This window comes from Dasypus novemcinctus, chromosome 1 (assembly GCF_030445035.2).
Source record: "Dasypus novemcinctus isolate mDasNov1 chromosome 1, mDasNov1.1.hap2, whole genome shotgun sequence".
NCBI classification, from domain to species: Eukaryota; Metazoa; Chordata; class Mammalia; order Cingulata; family Dasypodidae; genus Dasypus; species Dasypus novemcinctus.
This window is the reverse complement of record NC_080673.1, coordinates 167028031-167054215: the sequence shown is the minus strand read 5'-3', so window position 1 is coordinate 167054215 and position 26185 is coordinate 167028031. Positions and strand designations below refer to the sequence as shown.

The following is a 26185-nucleotide window of genomic DNA, read 5'->3' as shown; positions in this document are numbered from 1 at the left end:
GGCGTTGCTTGCCCTGGCAAGCAACTGGGGCTGATTAAGATTTAACAGCTCCCCTAGCTGCCTACAGTCTCTTGCAAAATAGAAACAAATCGAACACCTGCCTGCAAACAAACAAGAGTGAAAACCTAACAAATGCCTACACACAAACAAGCCCCAGGGGAAAAGGAGGGGGCAAGGCAAGGGCTTGAAGATGGCGGCTGAGTGCGTCCTTGACTTTCCCAACATCTGCTCTCTCCGCACCTCTTCCCTTCTTCTGGCTAATGTTTTGTCATTTTTCATTTTTTCAAGACTCAACTCAGAGTTTTCAGGGACCCCTACTCTATCCTTCCACCTACACATCTGCACACACACACATTCACCAAGCTAGATTCACCAGGTGTTTCTGTAAGACTTGTGAATACTGTGGCATCTTCATTTTAAATCCCAACACTTAAAGTGTTTGTCACATAGAAGCTACTCAATAAATATTTGTTGAATGAATGATGAAACAAATGAATTCTTACCTCTATTATCTTGTTCTGAAAAATCCTCATTTATAAATAAAGGACTAAACTAGATGAACTTATGACCTTTAAGGTCTCTCTCAGATGCCAAGTTCTATCACCGTATGAAGCAATATGAAGTGGTGTTTTGAATATAGAATTCCTAGAGCATATATGTCTGTGCTACTTGCTTGGACCTGGGAGATACTATTTGTATTCTTAGGTATTTTTATGGTTTTTATTATGCCTTTTCCCTTTTTTTTTTTTTTAAGATTTATTTTTTATTTATCCCCCCCCCCCCCCGTTGTCTGCTCTCTGTGTCCATTCATTGTGTTCTTCTGTGTCCACTTGTATTATTGTCAGCAGCACCCAGAATCTGTGTCTCTTTGTTGTTGTTGCATCATCTTGCTGCGTCAGCTCTCCATGTGTGCGGCGCCATTCCTGGGCAGGTTGCACTTTTATTGTGCTGGGCAGCTCTCCTTATGGGGCATACTCCTTGTGCATGGGGTTCCCCTACACAGGGGACACCCCTGCGTGGCACAGCACTCCTTGCATGCATCCGCACTGCGCGTGGGCCAGCTCCACACGGGTCAGGAGGCCCTAGGTTTGAACCTTGGACCTTCCATGTGGTATGTGGACGCCCTATCCATTGGGCCAAATCTGCTTCCCGATGCCTTCTCCTTGATTAAATTGTAAGCTCTTTGAGGGCAGGAACACAAACCTTATATTATATTTGTATATTCCCTTCCAGGACCTAACAAGAGCCCTTGATGTGGTAAAACATTCAATAAATATTTGATGATTGTTTAGAAGAGATGAAACCCCTATCCTGACTGACTAAATTATGTTAAATGTTTCATAAATTCATAACCTGTTTTCATAAATACTTGAAAATTCTTTAAGCCTAGTATCATGATAAAAATTTCTTCATATTTATTATTTTTATCTACATGTTTGCTGATTTAATCAGCTTAAAGAACTTGCCCTGACATTATACATTTTCTTTATTTTTCATCTGAAATCTGAAATTATTGGTCATTAGCAAATGAATACTCAGTATACATTACAACCCTTAACCTTTGTCAATAAACATTTACATATGATATTGGTCACTTTTTATTTTTTATGTTCTTTTTTATTAAAAGTGTAAAATATATATGTGAAAGAAACTATAAATCATAGTTCATAAACCAAACATGATATGGTAAAATGTATTTTCTTATAATTCTATGTATTGGTTATTGTTCCTATTACATTATTATAATTTTTTCCACTAGTTAAGCAGTTACATTTCCTGTTTTGTGTATTTTTATTCATGCTGTTTGATCATTGATCTATTAGAGATTTTGCTTTTCTTAATGATTTCATGAAATTTTTATGCAAAAATTGATCTTTTGTCTTTTAGATTTGTTCAAATATCTTTCATAGTTTATTTGATTTCAACTTTTTTAGTTTTCATTTATTTTAATTTTTTATATTATATGTAATTATATATAAACTTTATATTTAATTCACTATTTTCTTCTGCTTTCTTCTAGATTTCTGTGACTATGTATTTTTAATTAAATATATTTGTGAGGATTTAAATAAATTAATACATTTTAAGATTTTAAAAAATGGTTAATTGAACCAACTCTATTCAATAGCTAATTATTAAGCATTTACTCTGATATGCAATAGTATACATTTAGATGAGATATTCTTACAATCTAGTAGAGAAGACTAATAATTTCAGGATTATGTGGGAAATTGCAGGGATAAAGGTATGCATAGCATACTGTAGGTACCTTCATTCATTCAATTTATATCTGTTTAGTGATTACTATACACCAGACACCGGCATATAGCTAGGCCTAAAATACTCAAGAGGTCACCAAACAGTCATTCTCCCTGTTATAAATAAATAAATAAATAAATAAATAGTTGGATAGAGGATACAGACAATTTCTTATGTGACAAATATCATAAGAGGGAAGGCATGGGGTGCCGTGGGAACATGGAGGAGAACCATCTAAATCAAACTGGGGAGTAAGAAATGCCTTCCAGGCGGCGGACTTGGCCCAGTGGTTAGGGCGTCTGTCTACCACATGGGAGGTCTGTGGTTCAAACCCCGGGCCTCCTTGATCCATGTGGAGCTGGCCCATGTGCAGTGCTGATGCGCGCAAGGAGTGCCCTGCCACACAGGGGTGTCCCCCATGTAGGGGAGCCCCACTGGGCATAAGGAGTGTGCCCAGTAAGGAGAGCCACCCAGCGCGAAAGAAAGTGCAGCCTGCCCAGGAATGGTGCCGCCCACACGGAGAGCTGACACAGCAAGGTGACGCAACAAAAAGAAACAGATTCCTGTGCCGCTGACAACAACAGAAGAGGACAAAGAAGATGCAGCAAATAGACACAGAGAACAGACAACCGGGGTGAGGGGGGAAGGGGAGAGAAATAAATAAACAAATAAATCTTAAAAAAAGAAAGAAAGGCCTTCCAGAGGAGGTACCTGGGTGACAGTGCAGAGACATGTACCAAGGCACTAGGGTATGTGTGAGCAAGATGTGTACAACTTACTAAAGTTATTTGTTATGACTATAGACAAGGATGCTGTATCTACCTGATGAGAAATGAGACTTAAATTGTAGGAAGGGGCCAGGACAAAGTGTCCTTTATGCTAAATTCTAGCATCACTTAATGAATAATTTTCCCTTTCATCTTAAAAATAAGAGAATATTTATTGAGCACTTACTATGTGCTAGTCTCTCTTCTAACTGCTTTACATGTATTAACTCATTTAATCTTCATGATAATCCATGAAGTAGATACTATTAATATGCTTTTTCTTATAAAAGGGGAAACTGAGGTACAGAAAGTTTAAATAACTTGTCCCAGATCATATAGCCATATCTAAATGATCTAAAAACTAAATTAGTCTGCCTCTCATTAATACACAATACCTCAAATATTAAAACATTAAATTTTTAAAGGTTATTCAGCAGCTATAAATTCTGTACCATATTTCTTTCTGTTTATTTTTATTCCAGAATCATGGTTTTTAAATTGTCATGGTTTCTTTCTTTCTTTCTTCGTCATGGTTTCTTATGATTTAATATCAGAAGGTATTCTATGCTTTCATTATTTTCTTTTTTGGTAATTATTGCCTACTTATTCTTCAAATCAAATCTGACAATAATTTTGTTGAAGTAGAATTTGAGATTTGAGGATTTTGATTAAAAGTGCATTAAATTTATAAATTAAACTGGAAAACATTCAGTGTTTCCATCCAGAAAATGCTATAATTCTTCATTCAAGTCTTCTTTCAAATCTATTATTATATTTTAATAATTTACTGAAAAATAAGTCTCATTTATTGTTAAGATTATTCTTAGATGTGTTATCATTTCTGTGGAAGAGTGATATCTTGTTTTCTAGCTCTATATGATTGATTACAGGGGTGCTATTTATTTTATATTAGATTGTTTCCCTGAAATGTCAAATAAAATTACCACTCAAAAACTACAAAACTAAAAAGGCATGTACCTTATTCAGTCATGTTCAAAACATTCAGAAAAGATTTGGGCTGCCCAGAAAACATGGCCTTTTTATGCATGTGTAGTCATTGTTTACTTGTGTGTTAGTTACACATTTGAACTACTGTCACTAATGCATTTTCATCTATGTTTTCCCACGAGAGAGAAGGAAGCGTGTTGGTGACTGTAACAGGGGCACCTCCCTCAAGTTACGTTGCTCTCCATGACCTATCCTAAGTCTCACAGTTCAAGCTAATCATTGACAGAGCTTTACAATCACAAGCTTTTACTGAAGCGTTGATAAGACTGTCCAGCAGTTAGTGGTAAATTAAGCCAGGCTGTGCGGCAGGATCTCCAGGGAATGAATGGATTTTCCTCGGCACGGATGAAAGAGACATACGCTACAGGAAAACAATGTCCAACGGGGGTCTGCAAAGATCTGTCATCCTGTCGGCATTTATTCTTCTACGAGCTGTTACCGGATTGTCTAGCGACGGAAGAGCTATATGGTCAAAAAATCCTAATTTTAGTCCGGTAAATGAAAGTCAGCTGTTTCTCTATGACATTTTTCCTAAAAACTTTTTCTGGGGTGTCGGGACTGGAGCGTTTCAAGTGGAAGGGAGTTGGAAGAAGGATGGCAAAGGACTGTCTATCTGGGATCACTTCATCCAAACGCACCTTAAAAATGTCAACAACACGAATGGTTCCAGTGACAGCTACATTTTTCTGGAAAAAGACTTATCAGCCTTGGATTTCTTAGGAGTTTCTTTTTATCAGTTCTCAATTTCCTGGCCAAGGCTTTTCCCCGATGGAATAGTAGGAGTTGCCAATCCAGAAGGTCTCCGGTACTATAACACTCTTTTGGACGCTCTAGTACTTAGAAACATTGAACCTGTGGTTACTTTGTACCACTGGGATTTGCCTTTGTTGCTACAAGAAAAATATGGGGGGTGGAAAAATGAAACCATAATAGATATCTTCAATGACTATGCCACATACTGTTTCCAGACGTTTGGGGACCGTGTCAGATACTGGATTACAATTCACAACCCATATCTAGTTGCTTGGCATGGGTATGGGACAGGTGTGCATGCTCCTGGAGAGAAGGGAAATTTAGCAGCTGTCTACGCTGTGGGACACAATCTGATCAAGGTATTGTACACTGGCTTCATATTATAGCTTCAGAAGGTAAGATGCACCAGTTAGAGGGAAAACACCTCAACCAATTTTATAGTAATTCACATAGTGTGTCTTCAAATTTCATATTTGAAGTGGTGAATGTCTTATTTATCTAAATTATTGTTGTATATTAATCCAATGGGTTTCCTCAAAATTTGTACTTTGATACTATTTTTTAACCCACAATTATACTTTAGAGTGTGAGATTATGAGTTTACTTTCATTCTATGGAAAACCACTATTTTACAAACAATTATTGAAACCCTTTTCTGACAACACATAAGCATTTCAGAATTATATTACAGCAAGACCATTTCATATACATATTTTCTGTTAGTATTTCTCTTTTTAGTGGTATTTAATTATAGCAAACTAAATAAATGTTAGCTAACATACATATTAAATATAGGAATTAAAATAAATGCCCCTTACAGTTGGTTTGTGTTATGTGGCAGAAAAGATTAGATTAATTTTTTCTGGGAGTTAAAATTAAATGAGCAATATAGAAATTGGGAAGAATGTGTTCTACTAAGTGTGTTATAGCAGTATGTTTCAAAAACTAGAGTTTATGTTGGGCAACATTAAGATGATTAAGACAGTAGTGAAAATGCAAGCAAAATATTAGCTAATACTAATAAGCACCATGGACTACATTAAGCCTTTACATGTGTTATCACATTTAATCCTCATGACAATCTTATGAACTAGGTCCTATTATTGTCCCCATTTTAAAGAAGAGGAAACTGAGACTTTGTAAGGTTAAATAATTTGCTCCAGGTTACAGAGTAAAATTCATCTGTTGTAAACATGGGACTTATAAATGACCACATAATTAAACACTAAAGGTTTTTACTTAATAATTTTTCTTAAAAACTTAATTGCTCAGGAATTTCCAAGAGACCTAGCCTTACATTGAAGCTGACAATATCTGGGATCAGGTTTAATTTTCAAAGCCAAATAGGTTATTTGAGGGAAAAAAAATTACTCTGAGCACCTGTTGCATTTTGAAAATGAGAAACACTTTAGTAATTGGGCTGCAGAATCAGCTAGGGGAAGTAATTTAAAGTTTTAATAATAAAATGTTAAATATCTAGACATAGAAAAAGTGGTTTGAAACAGAAAACTATGTCAATTCTCCTTGCATTACAAAATATCTGCTAACCCTCTTTTCTTTTTTAATTTTCTAGGTTATTACACAAGTGCATTTGTGCTATGGGCTCAGTTATACCTGTCCTTGCAGTAAACAGATTGCATTATGATTTCAAGCTCATTTGCACATCTTTGAATAGAGCTGTGTATAGAATATACTATTAATTGTGGATATGGTTTGCTTTGGCAAATAAGACCTTTAAAAAGGAGAAAAGTTATAGCTATTTAACAGTTATTAAGATTATGTATATATGTTAGAAAATTTATTTTTCATAGAGCTGTTTAAAAGTATGAAAACAATAAAAGTGCTTGTAAATCTTTAAAAAATCATATTGACCCAAAGGGTAGAAAATGAAAAGTTGAATTCCTCTCTCCTCCTGGATTTATTTAAAGCCTTAAAAACTGGCTGTACGATAAAAAATAACCAGGAAAAGTTTTTAAATAATAAATATTGATTCCAAACTTAGCTGACAAAATACTTTATTTCCAATTTTTTTCATTTCCCTCTAATTCAAGATAAGCTTCTGCCTTTGAACACAAAATTAGCACTTTTCAATAGTGAGAATTTTTTTTTGTTTTAAATCAAGGGATTAAAGTTATTAATTATTGTGCTTTCCAAGCAATTTCATTTTCTTAAACTTTCTAAGTCATGAACCTAATTAAATGGTGTAAGAGGTCACTTGAAATAAGTCAGAAAGTGAAATTTGCTTTATAACCCAGTGACTTATAGCACTAGATAGAAATCTTGCAATGTTTTGGTAGCCTGAGGTGAACTTGTTTTCCCATTTGTTCCCTCCCTGTTCTTCGTTTTATACAGAAAAGATTTCTTTGATTTTTTTATATGTTTCAATGAAGTATTTCTTCCTTATGGCGCTACTTTGTGACCCTAGAGACACATTCTTTCAGATTTTTTCATCCAAGAATATTTATTGAGTTAAATTAGCCTAAAATAAAACTGAATTCATGGATAGTGATAGACCACCCCATTACCCAATCCGCAGATATTGAAAAGATGTCATAGCACCCACTGGGGTCTTCTTAGCTCCAAGATGATCTTGAAAACTCCATCTCAGTCTGAAATGTCCTGCTTTGGAGGAAACCTGAATGGTCCAACTGGTCTTGAAACTGACCTGGAATTTAGATTCCACTTTATTGCAGATCTGGTGATTTACCTTAAAGTGAGTCTATGCCTCAGGTAAAATTTCCCCATATCACTCCTATTAATGGATGCTCCACTCTGCATTTTTGGAATAGAATGAGAATGAATTCTCTTACTTGGCCATGTCTAATCACAGTAATCACTGCTTTAAGTAATATCTATAATCTTTGCAATGGCCCTGCCAGGTACCTATTAGTGCCCCAGTTTACAGAGTGGTATTTCCAACGTGCGTCCTGTTAGTGTCCTGCATAAAGTCCATTCGTGGCTCCAAGTTTCAAGGCTGAAGTCCTGATTTTTCACCAAGGCCTTCTTTTTTTGTTGTTGTTGTTAGTGCTCAAAATAAGTCAGATCTTAAATAAACATCCATACATTTGATAGCCACTTAAAAATATGACATAGAAATATAAACAGTGAATTATGTTCAACAATTCAACAATATAGTTATTAAAACAATTAGATTATAATATATAGTAAAATTCAATTTTATAAATCTGCATATGTATAAATATGCATAGAAAAATATCTGAACTACCGTAAAATGTTTTTGTCTTTTTTCCCCACTCTAACCCATATTTTATTCCTCCATTCTCTGGGTCCTGGTATAGTAATGTTCACTCCACCTCTATATTAAGAGGGGACTTAGATTCCACATGGATGATGGATGCAATTCTCCTGCTTGCAGTTGTAGGCACTCTCAGTTCCCTGGTGTAGTGGTTGACCATCTTCACCTCCCTGTTAGCTGACCTGGGTAAGTCCAATGAACCAGAGAGTAGGAGTTGCAACTCTGCTGAGGCTCAGGGCCCAGGTGGAACATGGACAGTCCAGAGATTCAAGTCTCCTGGGTATACACCAATGCTAGCACCAACCAAGAGTTCATTAAAAGTAACAGAAGAGGCACTTGTAGAAAGGTCACATCTGAGTCCAGCTCGATCACACTCAGGGACACAAATTCCAAAGTAGGGCCAACTGACATGGTACTGAGCTCCAGAGCCATCTGCCATGACCATATCCCTGTGGGTCTCCATAGCCCTCAGGAGAACCAGAACCTGGGGTTGTAACCACTTTGGCTGTTTCTGGGGTCCTCCTGAAGAGTGTGTAAGCATGACCCCTCTGATGACCTCCTGACTCTTTTTTGAAGAGAGTCTCTTAGCCATATCAACTCATTTGACTTTGCCATTTCCCCCTTTTATTCAAGGCCAAAAGGCACCCCATCAATAACACCCCGAAGCAATGCTCCTCCCCTGCCATAGCTGAACCTCTCTGTGGTCCAAAACTTCTTCAACAGTGAATATATTGCCAAATTCAATAATAGGACAATGAAATATAGTGATGGGTTTAAAGATTACAAGTATACATACTAATTTAGAAGTGCTAAGATAAAGTAAAAATAAATTGGTGTATTAATAAAAATGAATATTATAATATTAACAATATTATAAAGATTTGTTTTTAACATTTTGCCTTTCATCCCTGTAATAGGTGTTGCCCTGTATGTACAGTATCACCAAGGCCTTCTTGATGCAACCCCCAGCCTCCTCTCTGGCCACTCTCTGGTCCCCACCACTAACGCCACCCCCTTGCACCTCGCACTCCACCACAGTGGACTAGTAACAGTGGATCAACTTTAGCTTGCTCTTCCTTTCCATCTAGCCTTCACTAGCTTGCTCTCTCCTGCTACAATATCCTTCTTGCTTCCTGCTTTGACCATGGAATGTCCTTCAAGACTCCTTTCAGACAGTCACCACCTTTACGTTATTCTTGACCCTTTGGGGTTAAGTGCTCCTCCTCTGGGCTCCCATAATAAGGTGTGCTTGTTAGCATCATAGCACTCCTTCTACCTTATGGTACTTTTCTGTCTCTCCAACCATACTAAGTGTTCCTTCAAAGCAAAGATAATTTGCATTTGTCATGTACCCAACACCTAACACAGTATTGGGTGCATGCTAGGTATAAAAGTTGATTGAATGCGCAGTTTAGGATTTCTGTTCGAAACCAATCTCAAGTTCGGTCTTTGTTGCATTATTGCTAATTCTTGAAATATGGCCTAGGTTAATCTGGTGGTGTATTAGTCAATACACTTTTGTTTGTAATTGACAGAAACCTAATGCAAATTGGCTCAAGCAAAAAAGGAACAATTTCCTGGCTCAGTAACCAAACCACAGGATGACAAAATGGGACACTCTAAGAGTGCCCTCCATCTCCAACTCTCATCTATCAGACCAGCAAAGCGCCAGGATTCATGAGGTATCCAAGGGTTCACATTAACAAAGGTAGTAATGGTGTCTACCTGTTTCCATTTAATTTTAAGTCAATAAATACACATAATAATTTAATAATTTGAGAGCTTCTAAGGAAACATGCACAGAGGTTGGATGGGGGTTTGTTCATAAGAAGATAATGCATTCAGTTTATGACTCCACTAAATACTGCCACATACAAATGATGAAATTATTTTTTTAATTCCTAAGGGTTTCAAGAGATTGCTTAATTCTGTGAAAGAGGCTCTCAGGACAAGAAATGTTGGGAAACCTAATTTAGGCTAAGACTCCACTAACTTGCTCCTAAGCTTGGGACAAGACTATGTTTCTTCCATGTTTTTCCACTTCTTTGAAGACTTTGTCTTAATACTTCTTGGTGTTATTCCCCTAGAGAAGCTAGCAAAATACTGGGCTTGTGTTAGGTATTCAATAAATAATTGATTTTCTTCTATTTAGGTAAGATACTACCTTGTCCCAGATAAGATTTAAAGCAATTGAATTGATGTGGGTTGCAGACTCTCTCTTTCTCCCTCTCCCTGTCCCCCTCCCCCATCCCCTTCTCTTGCATAAATATTGCACAGTCTTTTCACAACAGGTAAATCAATTATGCATGCATGTTTCTATTAAAAATTTGACCATTAAAAACCCATCTTGAAACAAGCTGCAAAATGTTGATGATCATTAAAGCTGGATGGTGCATACAGGAGGGTTCATTATACTGTTCTTCCTATTTTTGTGTAAATGACAATTTCCATAGTTAAAAGTTAAAGAAAAAATAAAACAAGAAGATGAGAACATTTTATATTTCAAAGAAAATGACCATCTCTACAGAGTACTCTTTAAAAAGTTTCTGCCAAAATTTTTAACAAAAATTCAGTGTTAAAACTGCAAAAACAGTTGTGAAAAAGTCACCATTGCCATAACTAATAACTAAGTGTTTCTTGCTAGCATACCGCTACAAAAGCTTTCTTGAACATCAAGAAGGCTGCAATGTTTCATATGCACATTTAAATTAAATGGCATTCCTAAACCTCCTTCTGTCCAACCCCCACCAATATATTGCAGATTAAGTGTAATATTTTGAAATGGAAATACTAGCAGGAGACGTTTTTAGCCTTTCTTGGTTAAATAGAAGCAAAATCTTCAAGGGTTATCTGAAAACATTTTTTTTTTCATAAAGGAAAAAAAAGGACTTTTAAAAAAAACTCCCTTGCTAAAGCTGAGTTGCAAGAGAATAACAGGCCAAAATTAATTTTTTGCAGTCTTGCAGCTAAAAAACTAGCCCAAGCTTTTTTGTCAATGAAGGACAGAAAAAAAGAGGTTTTTAAAAATCTTATTTTCTACCTTCTACCACCATTTTTCCTCCCACATCGAAAAGTAAATAAATAAATAACACAAAAGAGGGAGGAGAAAGGACAGAAAATAGTATTAATTCTTAAAGCAAAATTGAGGATTCAGACAATTATTACAGATACTTTTTGACATTCTGTCACGGGATAATTTTTTTTTTTTTAGGAGTTACCAGGGATTGAGCCGAGGATCTCATCTCATACATGGGAATCAGGCATTTAACTACTAAGCTCCAATAACTCCATTTCCCAATAAGAGTTATTTTTGTTTGTTTGTTCATTTGTTTTTAGGAGGTACTGGGAATTGAACCTTGGACCTTGTACATAGGAAGCAGATGCTCAAGCTCTTGAGCTACATCTGCTCCCCTGTCATACTATTCTTAATTATTACGAGAAGAATACTTTATTTCATACCTACTGTGTGTCAGAAACTGTACTTGTTATTTTTCATATATTATCTCATTTAATTCTCAAAACACAACTTCTTTGGGTAGGTGTTGTTATACCCATTTTACAGTTGATAAAACTGAGGCTCAGAGAAATTTGCCCAAGTTTCACAGCTGATGTGAGTCAAAATTCAAATCTAATCTGTCTGTATCAAAGCTGGTAAGCATGAATCAGTTATCTTGCCTCAATGAACTCATGACAACCACTTGTAATGATGCTGACCCAACAGGTATTTGACATCACTTTGCCTATTTAAAGACTGAAACAATCTATCAACCTGTTTTACTTTTCCAAGAAATCTAAGAACCATTTATCACCTGACTCATATATTAACCATGAGGTTTTCATTGCTCCTATGATTTTAATTACTATTTACTCAAAATTTTAGTGCCCCATTAAAGTGACAGTAAGTCACATATTTGTGCCCTTAGCAATATCATCTAGAATTTAAGTAAATTAGTTAACACAATTATCCACTGAATTAGCTAATGCATAGTACCTACATTAATAATACCAACTCATCTCCCATAAGGATCTAAGACATGTCTAACAAAATATACAAAACACTGATTAAACATGTCAAAACCTAGTATTCTCATAGATTTTTAAATAAAATTTGAATCGTGGATGAAAACTGCTTGTGAGTTGGAGTTGCCAAAGACAGTTTCTATAATAAAATACCATCATTAGATATGTCATGTAAAACATTGATTTACAGTCTATAAATTGGTATTCCAAAATCTTCAAGAGAACACTATTTACTGTTTCTAACCATTAAATAGAAAAAGTTATACTTGAGTGAATGATTAACAAAGTTTAAATAAGTGTAATTAAAAATGCTCAGAGAATAATATTGTGGTCCTATTTAAACAACTTGATTTGATGTGAACACTCTCATACATGGAAAATTTGACTCAACTGGGGATCAGAAAATACTGTAAGTAATGGAAATTGTGCTAGATAGACTGAAATATGAATTAAGGGAAACTTTACATTACCATGTAGTATAAAATAAATCATTTAATTGCATATAAAAATGTCACTAAGAAAACTCAACATTAGAAAATAATCTATTTAGAAAAAGGTAGAGTTAAAACTATTGAATATTAACAGAATATTCTGTTGCAGAAATATCATGGGGATGCTGAAGATAGATCAGAATCTTTTAATTTATTTGCCAGTAACACATGAATCAAAGAAGTATTCCTGGCGGTCCATGGATGATCTATAGTGTTTTATTTCTCTCTTTTTTTGTTTGTTTTTGCTTTTTTGTTTGTTTTATTTTTAGTAGTATTCCTTGAAAACATTTTAAGGGTACTCTGAAGCTGGTGAAAGTCAGGATCTTTTAGTGTTTTGGTGAGACCTTTTCATTATTCTTTTTAGTGTCACATCTTCACTGCAGATTATATGACTAAGTTTTTGATAAATGGCTGGGGTTTACTATTATTGGTCCTTTTTCATGTTACTTATATGTGTTATATGCGTCCTTCTTTTAACCACCCTTACCTTATTTTGAACATCAAGATATTATGGAGTGAAAAAAAATACCCTTTACTGTATAATGAAATTCAGAATAACAAATTTATATTTTACTTCCTCATTTTTTTGTTATGTGGTTTTCTTCATCTGCTGTCCCTTTGCAGATTTCATGCCATGTCTGTTACATATCCTTTGCATTTTTACAGTCATCAGTCATCTTCTGTTTTAAGGTATGAACATGTGTTTCTTTTTTTTTAAGATTTTTTTTTCTCTTCCCCACTGGCCCCCAGTTGTCTGCTCTCTGTGTCCATTCACTGTGTTTTCTTCTGTGTCTGTTTGTATTCTTGTCAGTGGCACTGGGACTCTGTGTCTCTTTTTGTTGCATCATCTTGCTGTGTAGCTCTCCATGTGTCAGTGCCACTCCTGGGCAGGCTGCACTTTTTTTGTGCAGGGTGACTGTCCTTACAGGGTGCACTCCTTGCACGTGGGACTCCCCTACATGGGGGACACCCCTGTGTGGCAGGGCTCTCCTTGCGTGCATCAGCACTGCACGTGGGCCAGCTCACCACATGGGTCAGGACGCCCTGGGTTTGAACCCTAGACCTCCCATGTGGTAGGTGGATGCTCTGTCAGTTGAGCCAAATCTGCTTCCCTGAACGTGTGTTTCAAAGGCACATAAGTTAATTGCAGGATGTCCTGGAAATGACAATGGACTAGAAGGCTGAAGGATTTAATTCCAATTCTAGTTCTAATTTAGTTATTGTTTGTTTGAAGGTGTGTTGTATTAAATGCTGTGCAAGCATAACAACTCTTCCCTTTCAGTCTATGACTGACAATGGCATAAAGACCACTACCTTCAGGTCAAGATTCACATGTAGAGGGAAGCGGACTTTGCCCAGTGGTTAGGGCGTCCGTCTACCATATGGGAGGTGCGCGGTTCAAACCCCGGCCTCCTTGACCCGTGTGGAGCTGGCCATGCGCAGTGCTGATGCGCGCAAGGAGTGCCCTGCCATGCAGGGGTGTCCCCCGCTTAGGGGAGCCCCACACGTAAAGAGTGCGCCCCATAAGGAGAGCGGCCCAGCACGAAAGAAAGTGCAGCCTGCCCAGGAATGGTGCCGCCCACACGGAGAGCTGACGCAGCAAGATGACGCAACGAAAAGAAACACAGATTCCCGTGCCGCTGACAACAGAAGCGGACAAAGAAGAACACACAGCAAATGGACACAGAGAACAGACAACTGGGGTGGGGGGTGGGAAGGGGGGAGAAATAAATAAATTTTTACAAAAATTCACATGTAGAGGTAATCCCTAGGGATCATTTAATCTCTGACACCAATGAGGATGGTTCTAGGCAAAGGGACAGGGACTGACATATAAATGCCACATACTGTACTAGGCACCTGGACAACAACATGGTTTTTTGGACCCCAGGCTCCCTCCCACCACACATACACACACACACACACACACACATACAAATTGCTGGCAGGTCCTCCATAAACTTTCCAGGTGATCCTGAATTCCAGACATATATAGATTATTTTTCTCTTGGCACACTAGAAGGTGGAATATGGTATCCTCATTCTACAACTCTTTAGTTCTTTTAATAACCAAGAGCAGCAGAAAGAAAATATAATTTAAAACTATATGTTGTGGCTCCTAACAATAGCCACTTCTCTACAGCTTAAAATTTAGAAATGGTGGGATATACAGAATGCAGGACAGTGTAATGAAGTGGTAAGAAAGGCCTGGGTTCAAATCCTCACTCCACCAATTGCCCAACCTCTGTGAACTTTGGTTTCTTTTTCTCTGAAATGGGAAAATAAGACATAATCTGCAGAAGCTATATTATCACAAATGTATGTCAGGTGACAAGCAAACTACCTGATCCATAGCTGGATTCACTATCAAGACATCTAAGCCAGAATCTGACCTGGGTATCAGTGTTCAATTGTGAACAAAATATAGTCCTTGTACTCAGGAATCTTGTAGGACAGAAGTAGATTTATGTTGGGTGTGCCTGAGGCTTCAATAGTTTGGAAAGCCCTCTTCAAAATATATGTATAGGCCACACAAGTAAAACTTGGGCATTTATAACCTAAAAAATAAATTAATAAAATAAAAAAATATATTATGGACATAATACATATAAAAATACAAAATACATAAATACAGTAATTGGTGCAAGAGAAAGTATTTATTTAGAATGAAAAAAAATCATAGAAAATTACTGTAGTCTTGGAGATTCAGATCCCTTTTTACTGAGTCTCCTTAGAGAATTTACCAGAAAAACTAATCCAGGAATGCTTGCTGATCCCAACTTGGCTTCTTCCAAACTACAACATTTATAGGGACCCTGAAGTTTAAGTTTTGGTAAGTTCATGGTAAATCTGCTTTTCTTGCAATCTTAAATAAATGATAGGTGTTGTTTTTATTATTGTAATAAATATATTATTTGTAATTTCCAGAGTGGTTTCTATATTGATTAATTCTTAAGGATTTCTAAATCTTGAGGAAAGGCTTCAAGTCACCAGCCCAGACCATTTTAGCTTCAATTATACTCTGAGATATGGACTTTTTACATTAAAAAATTATTATCAGGATCACTATTTTTAATGTAATAACAGAAAGCTTAAAACATCATTCCATCCTCTACAAAGTTGGCAAGCTAATGTTCTCCCTTCAGGCAAGAAACCTGAATGTCAAGAAACCACCAATTTACTAATATTGATTTCTTTACTCTCTTTCCTAATATGTGGGGAAAACCACAGATGCTTCATTTAATTAAGTTATAAACTTTACTCTAGACCTTTCCCCTTTTTGTTACCAGGATTAGATTTTGATTCAGGCATTAGTTCAATTTAGTAATATTATAATTGAAATTAGATTTCTATAACAACAACTGCGGTTTCAGGAAACAAGAGAAGACCCTTGTTTTGAAGGAAACAAATATGTTAAAATTTAGTTTTACATGATTCCTATGGGGGAGTCCTGAAACTGAGAACAATCAATGATTCATCAGAATAATTTGAAAATATAATGATTGAAAAGAAAATAGGAGGAATTCATTAAAATGAATTTTAACATGACCATTACTGAGTTATTCCAACTATAGAAACCATGAATTTGGATAATTAAAAATAGTGTGGTTAAAATTTTTTTAATGAAAGATGGTAGCTTTCATTAATGTTTAAATTTTCTCCTGAGAACAATGAAAATAAGATATAAGAATATTTCAAGGTTGTCAAAAAACTCAAAGAAATAACAGTTACATAATATATTTTAGGAAAATTATAGTTACATACATTTTAGCAATGAATAGTAAAGGTTATATACCATAAACATCTAGTAAGTATTTGTGGAGTACAGAAGGAAGGAATGGATTTAAATAGTCTGGAAGAGCAAGCAATAGTAATTAGTATAAAACTTGATACTAATATAAAGAAGTGCTCATGAGATGGAAAAACGAATCTCACTGAAATTAATCCCAGTCCAAAAGGACAATGAGTAAAACTCAAATCACTACAAAAAACAAGTGAGGACAAAGTTGTCATGAAACTCGGAGCGGTAAGAGTGAACTGAATGCAGAATACTCTTTTTATGCCCATGCAGATTCCCCACCATAATGCTCCACAGTAAGTTATTTGTAGTTTGCTCTTTTGAAATACTATCAATGTACATTTGTTTAGTTTTCATAGAGTCTTCACTTATAAACCTCATTTGCTCTTCACAACGAATTTCTAGGGTGTTTGTTTGTTTATAAATTATGGTGTATTTTTTCTATGGAAACCTGTATATCAAAGAAAAAGAAAGCTGTGACATGTAACATTCAACAAGAATGAATCTCACAAAGGCAAAACAGAGTGTCAGTCAGACACAAAAGCCTACACATTGCGTGACCCATTTATATAAAGGTAGGGTGTTTTTATCTCAGCATAATGGAGGAGGGAAACAAAGTTTCTGGAAGGGAAATAATTTGTCCAAGATCATAGAGCTAATTAGCAGTGAGGCCATTGTAGAACCTAGGTTTCCAGCTTTCGAAAGGAGGGTCCTTTACCCCACAGTGCCATACGGGTTAATAGCACTTTTTTTTTTTTTAAGATTTATTTTTTATTTATTTCTGTGTCCATTCGCTGTGTGTTCTTCTGTGACCGCTTTTATCCTTATCAGTGGCACCAGGAATCTATGTTTCTTTTTGTTGCGTCATCTTGTTGTGTCAGTTCTCCACGTGTGCGGCGCCATTCTTGGGCAGGCTGCACTTTCTTTTGCGCTAGGCGGCTCTCTTTACAGGGCACACTCCTTGTGTGTGGGGCTCCCCTATGCGGGACACAGCACTCCTTGCGCGCATCAGCACTGTGCATGGGCCAGCTCCACATGGGTCAAGGAAGCCCGGGATTTGAACCCTGGACCTCCCATGTGGTAGGCGGACACCCTATCCATTGGGCCAAGTCCGCTTCCCTAATAGCACTTTTATATCATTCTTTTTTTTTTTTTTTAAAGATTTATTTTTTTTTTATTTAATTCCCCTCCCCTCTCCCGGTTGTCTGTTTTCTGTGTCTTTTTGCTGCGTCTTGTTTCTTTGTCTGCTTCTGTTGTCGTCAGCGGCACGGGAAGTGTGGGTGGCACCATTCCTGGTCAGGCTGCACTTTCCTTCGCACCGGGTGGCTCTCCTTACAGGTGCACTCCTTGCGCGTGGGGCTCCCCTATGCGGGGGGACACCCCTGTGTGGCAGGGCACTCCTTGCGCGCATCAGCACTGCGCATGGGCCAGCTCCACACGGGTCAAGAAGGCCCGGGGTTTGAACCGCGGACCTCCCATGTGGTAGACGGACACCCTAACCACTGGGCCAAAGTCCGTTTCCCTTTATATCATTCTTGATGGCCATTTATCCCCAAATAGAGTTATAGATGTTTCACAAAAGTGAATCAGTATGAATTTACTAGAGCAGATAGCCAAAGGACACTCACACAATGAATAAAATATGCAGAGATGAATTTGAATCAAGAAATTTCAGAGAAGCAGATGTGGCTCAACTGATAGAGCATCTGCCTACCATATGGGAGGGTCCAGGTTTCAATCCCCAGGGCCTCCTGACCCGTGCGGTGAGCTGGCCCACGTGGAAAGCTGCCGTGCTCAAGGAGTGCTGTGCCACGCAGGGGCAACCCTGTGTGGGGGTGCCCCATGTGCAAGGAGTGTGCCCTGCAAGGAGAGCCGCCCTGCGGGGAAAAACGTGCAGCCCGCCCAGTAGTGCCACACACATGGAGCACTGACACAGCAAGATGATGCAATAAAAACAAGATGCAGTTTCCCAGTGCCACTGAGGGTGCAGGCTGACACAGAAGAACACACAGTGAGTGGACAGAGAGAGCAGACAATGGAGGGGGAGGGGAGAGAAATAAATAAAATAAACATTAAAAAAAAAGAAATTTCAGACGCCCTATATGTAAATGTTGTGTACCCAACAACTTGCACCCAGTTCAAGTTGTCTCTAGAGACCAATCTTAAGAAATGCCTTAAAAGGAATCTTAGAAGGGCTGTATTAAGACTAAAAATTCTACCTTGTCATTAGATTTATGTCCTGCTTATTGTGTTTATTACATCCATTCGAGCAAAATGGAATCTATACTGAAATGTGTTTTTTTTAAAGATTTGTTTATTTATTTCTCTCCCCTCCCCCCCACCCCAGTTGTCTGTTCTCTGTGTCTATTTGCTGCGTGTTCTTTGTCCGCTTCTGTTGTTGTCAGCGGCACGGGAATCTGTGTTTCTTTTTGTTGCGTCATCTTGTTGTGTCAGCTCTCCGTGTGTGCAGCACCATTCCTGGGCAGGCTGCACTTTTCTTCGTGCTGGGCGGCTCTCCTTACGGGGTGCACTCCTTGCACGCGGAGCTCCCCTATGCGGGGGACACCCCTGCGTGGCACAGCATTCCTTGTACACATCAGCACTGCGCATGGGCCAGCTCCACAGTTAAATGAGTGTTGTTTACATGTTTTGCTTTGTTACCACATATAACTAGGTACAAAACCAACTAAGTTAAATGCTAGCTTTATTATATTTTGGAAAGCAATTTGGAAATATTTAAAATTATTTTTTTTAAAAAAGAGGGGAAGCAGATGTAGCTCAAGTGGTTAAGCACCTGTTTCCCATGTACTAGGTCCACAGGTTTGATCCCCAGTGCCTCCTAAAAACAAAACAAACCAAAAACCAACTCTCATTGGGGAGCAGATTGCAGCTCAGTGGTTGAGTGCCTGCTTCCCACATATTAGGTCCTGCCTTCAACCCCTGGTACTTCATTTAAAAAAAAACAAACCTCTCCCCGCCAAAAAAGTAGCCCATTCTTGGGATTAACAAAAGAAAATCATTTCTAAAAATAAAAAGCTGTATACCCAGAGTTATTTATTGCAACATTATTTATGACAGGTTAAAAAAAAGAAGAAAACCAAGCTGATTTCTATCAAAAGAGAGGGATGGTTAAGTAAATCATATTTCATCCACTTGATGAATTGTTATACTGTCATTAAATTAGATGAATTTGAAGACAAAAACAATATGGGAAATGTTTAAAGTGATTTTAGCTGGGAAATATATTGATAAAGGCTGGAAGAGAACACAGAAATATGGAAACAATTTGTTACAGTGAAAACAATTTGTTATGGTTGTAGAGTTTTTAAGCAAACTTTAACAGTTTTTACTTACTATTTTATTAAGTAGCTTACAGTAAACAAATTATTGTAGGTCACATGAAGATATTTCAGCCAAAATGTGACTAAAATCATGCATGAATCTGGAAATAAAACTTTCGACAACTACCTGGGGGTTCATTAAAACAGACATATATGATGCTTTAGGTTTGTTCATCCATCTTCGACCCATCCCTTCCATTGCCCTCTTCCTTCCCCGGGTTTTCCGCCATGTCTTTTTGACCTCTAACCCTTTCTTCATCTTTGTTTCAAAAGTTGCTCCAGCTATCATATTTAATTCCTATCATCCACAGAACTTATCTGAGTCTGAATTTTCAGGGCCATCAAAGGGAGCTGCCAGGTTTGACTAGAGGAGAGAGCAGAAGGAGATATTAGGCCCCTGGCTGTCTCTCAGTGAAGCAGGCCCTGATAACTCACTCAAAAAGAAAAGCCTGCTGACTTCCCCTTTAAGCTACTGAATCTAAAGAACAAAGGTTGAAGCTCCCTTAAATCAATCATTCCAAAGGTAAATGGCCTTGTACAAGATAGATGGTAACCTTGGAAAATTGTAGAATGGCTGTGTTGTGCAAGGCTTCCGGGGACAGCGTTGCACTCCCCTATGAATCCCATTTTAGTTTTCCCAACAAACCTTCTTTATGAGAGGCAGACTAAAGGCCATACATAGATATCCCTGTTTCATCAGATTTATGTCAAATTCACTATCTCTGAGCAATACTTTTTACCTTGTTACTTGACAAATAGGATCAAATTATAACCATACATATTGAACAGAGAACCTCCCCCACATTCTCTACGGGAGAATGGAGAGGTTGTCTTCAGCCCAGAGTAAAGATAACCTTAGATACCTTGATAGCCTATGCAAATAGCATCAAAGGTGAAAGAGACACTGTGGAACACGAAGGTCACCTTGGGCCTCAACCAGCACATGCATACGTATGTCCAGAAAGCATGCTTGGAAAGGTGTTGCGAAGGTGCATGTGTGTTCGTTGTCTTCTAAGCTGATATAACCAAGATTTTATCACAACCTGGGTCATCTTTCATATATAATCACTAAACCATCCAATAGAACATCTGTTTTAAAGAAATGTCTCCCCTTTTTTTCCTACTAGGACTAGGTTAATAAATTTATACTGATTCCTTCTCCCTCTCCCTTTAGTGTCTGAGGGCATCATATTGGCAGCCAGTTTATAGCTCATGATCTTACATGTGTTCAGTGCTTTACAGTTTGCACATCAAAGGTGAATGACAACCCTGAAAGAGACATACTGATAATTATGCCGTTTTAAATAAAAGCACTAAGGCTATCAAGGGATTAAGTGACCAATCAGAATGAAGCAAAGAATGCCCCCTTTGGACTCTGGTAATGCATGATTATTTTTGTATCATAGAATAAGGAAAAAAGCAGTTCTCAAGACATTCAGTTGGGATTCTGGACTCAAAAGAGTCCAGAAAGGGCCGAGAGACCTCCTAAGGTGCGGTCTGCTCCAGTGTCCCCTGTTAATCCTTCCAGAAGCAGTAATTTCGGGTTGGAAACAAGGGAGAAGGCTTCGGCCTGAATGCTTCTCTGAGAGGAAAGCATTCTTTGGGATCCTTGTGAAATGGTTCCAGGATCTTCCTACTGAAAACTGAGCAAGGGGAGGCAGGCAGCAGTAGTACCTCAAGGCATCTCACTTCCTCCAGAAAATCTTTCAGGGAATGATTTAAATTCGCTTTTCTTGCATGAAACCAGAAAGGCACCAGTTTTGGAATCCTCACCCCTTGCATTAAGACCTACCTTTCCGACCCCTAACAGGATTTACAGAACATTTTCAGTGGTTCACAGGATCTATTAGGTTTGAATCACTTAAAGTTGTTCACGTTTCAAGGTTTTTGACCTACAAAAAGGTAATTTCAGATACTTCAACCTAATATAAAACATCTGTAAAGAGCAAAAGGGAAGCTAAGGAACAAATCTGAAAACAGACAGTGGGCTAAAAATAACAGGTGGTTGTGAGCTTGTTTTAGAAACACCAAGATGGAGGAGAAATTGGGAGGTCTAGGGAGAGAAATCAGGAATCAGCCAAGTCAAATGCTGATGGGAAAAGAGGTTTCTGTGACACAGAGGAAGGACGATCCCATGGCTGGCCATGACAGAGAAGTGGCCTTGTTATTTATTAACTGGCCTAGAGTCCTTAACTAGAGTTCCTCGTTCTGCTGAAGCTCTTTGCTGAACCATGCCTTCTGGCTTTTAATTTGTTTTTCATTTAATGTCTCATTTAACGTATTTTTTAATGTTTCTCTTTCACACACTTCAGTCTTATTCTCCCAATAAGATTATTGGTTCCTGAGGGCAAGTTCTTGTGCCATATATTTTCTTCAGAGCCTGCCAGGCATTAAATGCTAAGGACCTACTGAATGCACTAGCTACTGATCATGAGCTTTGTTATAAGGGAACTCAAGTGAAAGGTAACCTTCAGGAGGGCCAGTGATAACAGCCATCTTTAGGCAGCACCTATGCGACAGATTCTATACCGCGCTACATATTTCATTAGTTAGCTCTACTTCTGAACACAACCTTAGATGGAGCATTATTATTATTGTTATTATTATCCTCATTTTATAGCTAAATAAACTAGGATAGTTTAGAAACGTTAAGTGACTTGCCCAAAGCCACACGGTAGGTACATAAATTTCAAATCCAGGTGCGCTGACTCCAGAGACCATATTCTTTCCATTGGTTTTCTGCTTTGTGCAGTGCCAAGTGCCCTTTTTGTAATAACAGTAATAATAGCTAAGGCTTATATAGGGCTTAGTTTGTGTTAGACATTGTTATAAAGCTCTTTACATAGGTTAATATTAACTCATTCAATCCTCAGAGCAACCCTAGGAGGTGGGCTCTATTGGTACTCATTTAAAGGGTCTAGAGCCTGAACTTCCCCGGACTTCTAAATTAAGACCAAAGAGCAATTCTGTAGAATAAAAGATCACTGCTCTATTTTATGCAGAGGAAGAAAAGAAACCGTATAATCCATGTAGTATCTTACCTGCACAACATTCAGCCCCAAGAGGCCGTGGGAAGGGAGCCAGGCAGAGGAGTAAGGTGGAGCCTGCATTAGGGGTCTCGGCCTGATACTTAATGACACCACAAAGGAAACATCAGGATGGAAGCCTAGGGGAAGTGGACAAAGACCTGACTTTGAGGTCGTCAAAGCTTCTCGGTAGCTTTCCCCTGCATCACTCTATGCTTCATTAATTTTGCCCATGAAGATCCCTTCCACAGTCAAGTTACCACCCTTGTGAGAAGGGGCAAAAAAGATTAACAATATTCTCTTCTTATCAGGCTCATTCGAAAGTTTGGCATAACTACAACATAAACTTCCGTCCACATCAGAAGGGCTGGTTATCCATCACATTGGGATCCCATTGGATTGAACCAAACAGATCAGAAAATACAATGGATATACTCAAGTGCCAACAATCCATGATTTCTGTGCTGGGATGGTTTGCCAAACCAATCCATGGGGATGGCGACTATCCAGAGGTAATGAGAAAGAAGTTGCTCTCCATTCTACCCCTTTTCTCTGAAGCAGAAAAGAATGAGGTGAGAGGCACAGCTGACTTCTTTGCCTTTTCCTTTGGACCCAACAATTTCAAGCCCCTAAGCACTGTGGCTAAAATGGGACAAAATGTGTCACTCAATTTAAGAGAAGTGCTAAACTGGATTAAACTGGAATATGGCAATATCCGAATTTTGATTGCTGAGAATGGCTGGTTCACTGACAGTCATGTGAAAACAGAAGATACTACAGCCATCTACATGATGAAGAATTTCCTCAACCAGATCCTTCAAGGTTGGTTGCACAGTAGCACGATTTTTAAAACTTTTTTGGAATACTTACCCTATAGAATATTTAATGTTGTTGTTGGGTCTTTGTATTGTCCAATGCTGAGCGAATTTTTTTTTAATGTTTCTCCTATATCCTTTTTAAATACGTTTGAGAACAAAATAATTTTAGACTTCAGATACATCCTTAATTGGCAAAATGATGCAGTTTCATCCTTTTGAAAAGAACATTATGCTAAAAACATTGTTTAAAGTTTTCTAACTTCTTTCTAAGAAGTTTTCGAAATTGTGATCCTTTTACTCTCATATGACTGAATGACCTGTCTGAAGACAAAGAATGAGTTATGAATGGCAAAACTGAGCACTTTCTATTGCTCCTGGATATGCAATATTTCTTCTGACTCCTGCTTAGCCCCTCATTCCTTTTCCATCGCTCAAGTAGTGACATCTACAGGTGACTGACTGAAACAGTGGTGTCAAAGACCAGCTCAAGTCATGGTTCTGTTTCCTAGAGTTGGATTCTACCTCACTCAAATATAAATAATATTCTGTGGCTCTTTCTAGAACTCTGCAGCTCTCTTTAGAAACCACAGACCCAGGTTCTGCAGGGGATGGTCCTCAGGGAAGGTCCCCAGGAAGAGGCAGAACCTGCTGCCCCAAACTGCAGGAAGGAGCGTCTTGGAACAGAGCCATGCCCAATAGAACCCCAGGAGCAAAGCAGAGGAAGACACCAGTCTCTTGTACCTCAGCCCACTGCTCCTTATCTTACATCACTTTGCTTCTTTCTCTTTATTGCTACTTTCCCTTAAATCTAAAACCTGATTTTTTGTCCCCAAAGGATGAATTCATAGAACAGATAGTCTGTCCACAAACAGGAATCAACGTGCACGTAAAACAAGTCTGGGTCAAGAGCAGACAACTGCATTAGTCCCAAAGGGCTCTTGAAATCATCATGCCCTCTGAAACAGATTTGTTCACTAAGTCTCAGGAATACTTTTAATTTAATTATTTAATTGCATCACTCACATTTTGTTGGGGGTATTATCTGTCACTCTTCAGATATGAACATGAATTTTCCATTTAACATAATGGGCCTGAAAATCAGGGAAAAGGTTGGTTTCATGATATACAGTGTGCTGGAATGTGATTAGTAAAGTCGTAAACATGAGCCTGAATGCTTAGGTCTCCGGTCACTTCTGCTTTCTCTTCCCTGTGCAGCAATAAGGTTTGATAAAATACAAGTGTTTGGTTACACGGCCTGGTCTCTCCTGGATGGTTTTGAATGGCAGGATGCTTACACCATCCGTCGTGGATTATTTTATGTGGATTTTAATAGTGTGCACAAAGAACGAGAACCCAAGTCTTCAGCATATTACTATAAACAGATCATACAAGAAAACGGTTTCACTTTGAAGGAGTCCACACCAGATGTGCAGGGTCAGTTTCCCTGCGATTTCTCCTGGGGTATCACTGAATCTGTTCTTAAGGTAAGTGGTTACTTACAAATTAACTATGAACTGGGACAAATTGTACACAATATTGCTATTTTACATACTCAATGGCAGCTAAGAGATAGCTGTCAGGCAATATCAAATATCACAATTATTTGGTAGTTATGAATGGGAGCTGGAGACAGAGGAGGAAAGAGGAATAGGGATATTAGCCCTTAGAGAGAGACTTTTATGTGCCAGGACTCATGTTTAGTGATGGAGACAAAGAGATGGAGGGGGTGCTGTCAAGGAATAGACAGTCTAGAGGGAACTTGGAATCATTTCTGTGTGAGTGATGTGTTAGTTGTGTCAAAATTATAGGAAAAAGTTTTTCCACAGATTCCTCTTTTGCCATGAGCAAATTATTAGCCATTCTTTAAGCCGTGCCTGTTATTTCATAGATTCAGGTAATTTTCCTTCTGAGGTCTCTATATCCTGAGTTTGTATCCCAGTGGGACCTCCCAACAGGTCTTATCCCTCACCTTCTTCAGATGTTTACTGAAGTGTCACCTTCCCAATAAGTATTCCCTCCACTTCAAAAAATCATAACCCCATCCCCATCATGTCTCATCCCCCTTTCCTGCTTTATTTTTCATGTAGCACGCATCACCACCTAACATGCCATATATTTCACACATGTTCATATTTATCATCTGTCACCCCCTACTAGAATGCAAGCTGCATGAGGGCAGAGATGTTTGAGGTTTTGTTGCCAGCTGTATGCCTTACAGGTCAGTGCTGGGCACATGGCAGGTGTTCAATACAGAGTGAATGAATGAATGAGATAAACTTTTAGAGCCAGCTGAGACCCCAGATACCTTCTATTCCAGATCCTTCATTACAGTTGAGGGAAATGAGACCCATCAAATAACAGCTGAGGCCCACAGACTTGCCCAAGGTAACACAAGTAGTGGCAGAACTGTAGCAGGCAGCCCTCAACCTGCTAGACCCTAACCTTTTTAGATCCATAGACCCCTTTGCCAGTTAGGTGAAAAACATGGACCCCTTACTAAGTCCACGCTATACTGTGTGTTATTCAATAAATATATCACACCTGCACCAACACGACCCCATAAGAATAATGTTTTTGGAATTTCAATTCAAGTTCACAGACTCCTGGTTAAGAACCCCTGCTCCAGACTCAGAGTGCTAATTTCAGA

General features: G+C 38.2%; 1 protein-coding gene across 1 annotated transcript in view; it reads left to right on the top strand.

Annotated features, from left to right (window-relative positions):
• Positions 1 to 4322: 4322 nt before the first annotated feature.
• Positions 4323 to 26185, top strand: part of KLB (klotho beta) — a 34585-nt gene continuing 12722 nt past the window's right edge. The window contains exons 1-3 of the mRNA XM_004475457.5: positions 4323 to 5146; positions 23032 to 23542; positions 24754 to 25022. Coding sequence (XP_004475514.2) covers positions 4409 to 5146; positions 23032 to 23542; positions 24754 to 25022 — 1518 coding nt within the window. The 5' untranslated portion in view covers positions 4323 to 4408. The remainder of the gene's footprint in view (positions 5147 to 23031; positions 23543 to 24753; positions 25023 to 26185) is intronic.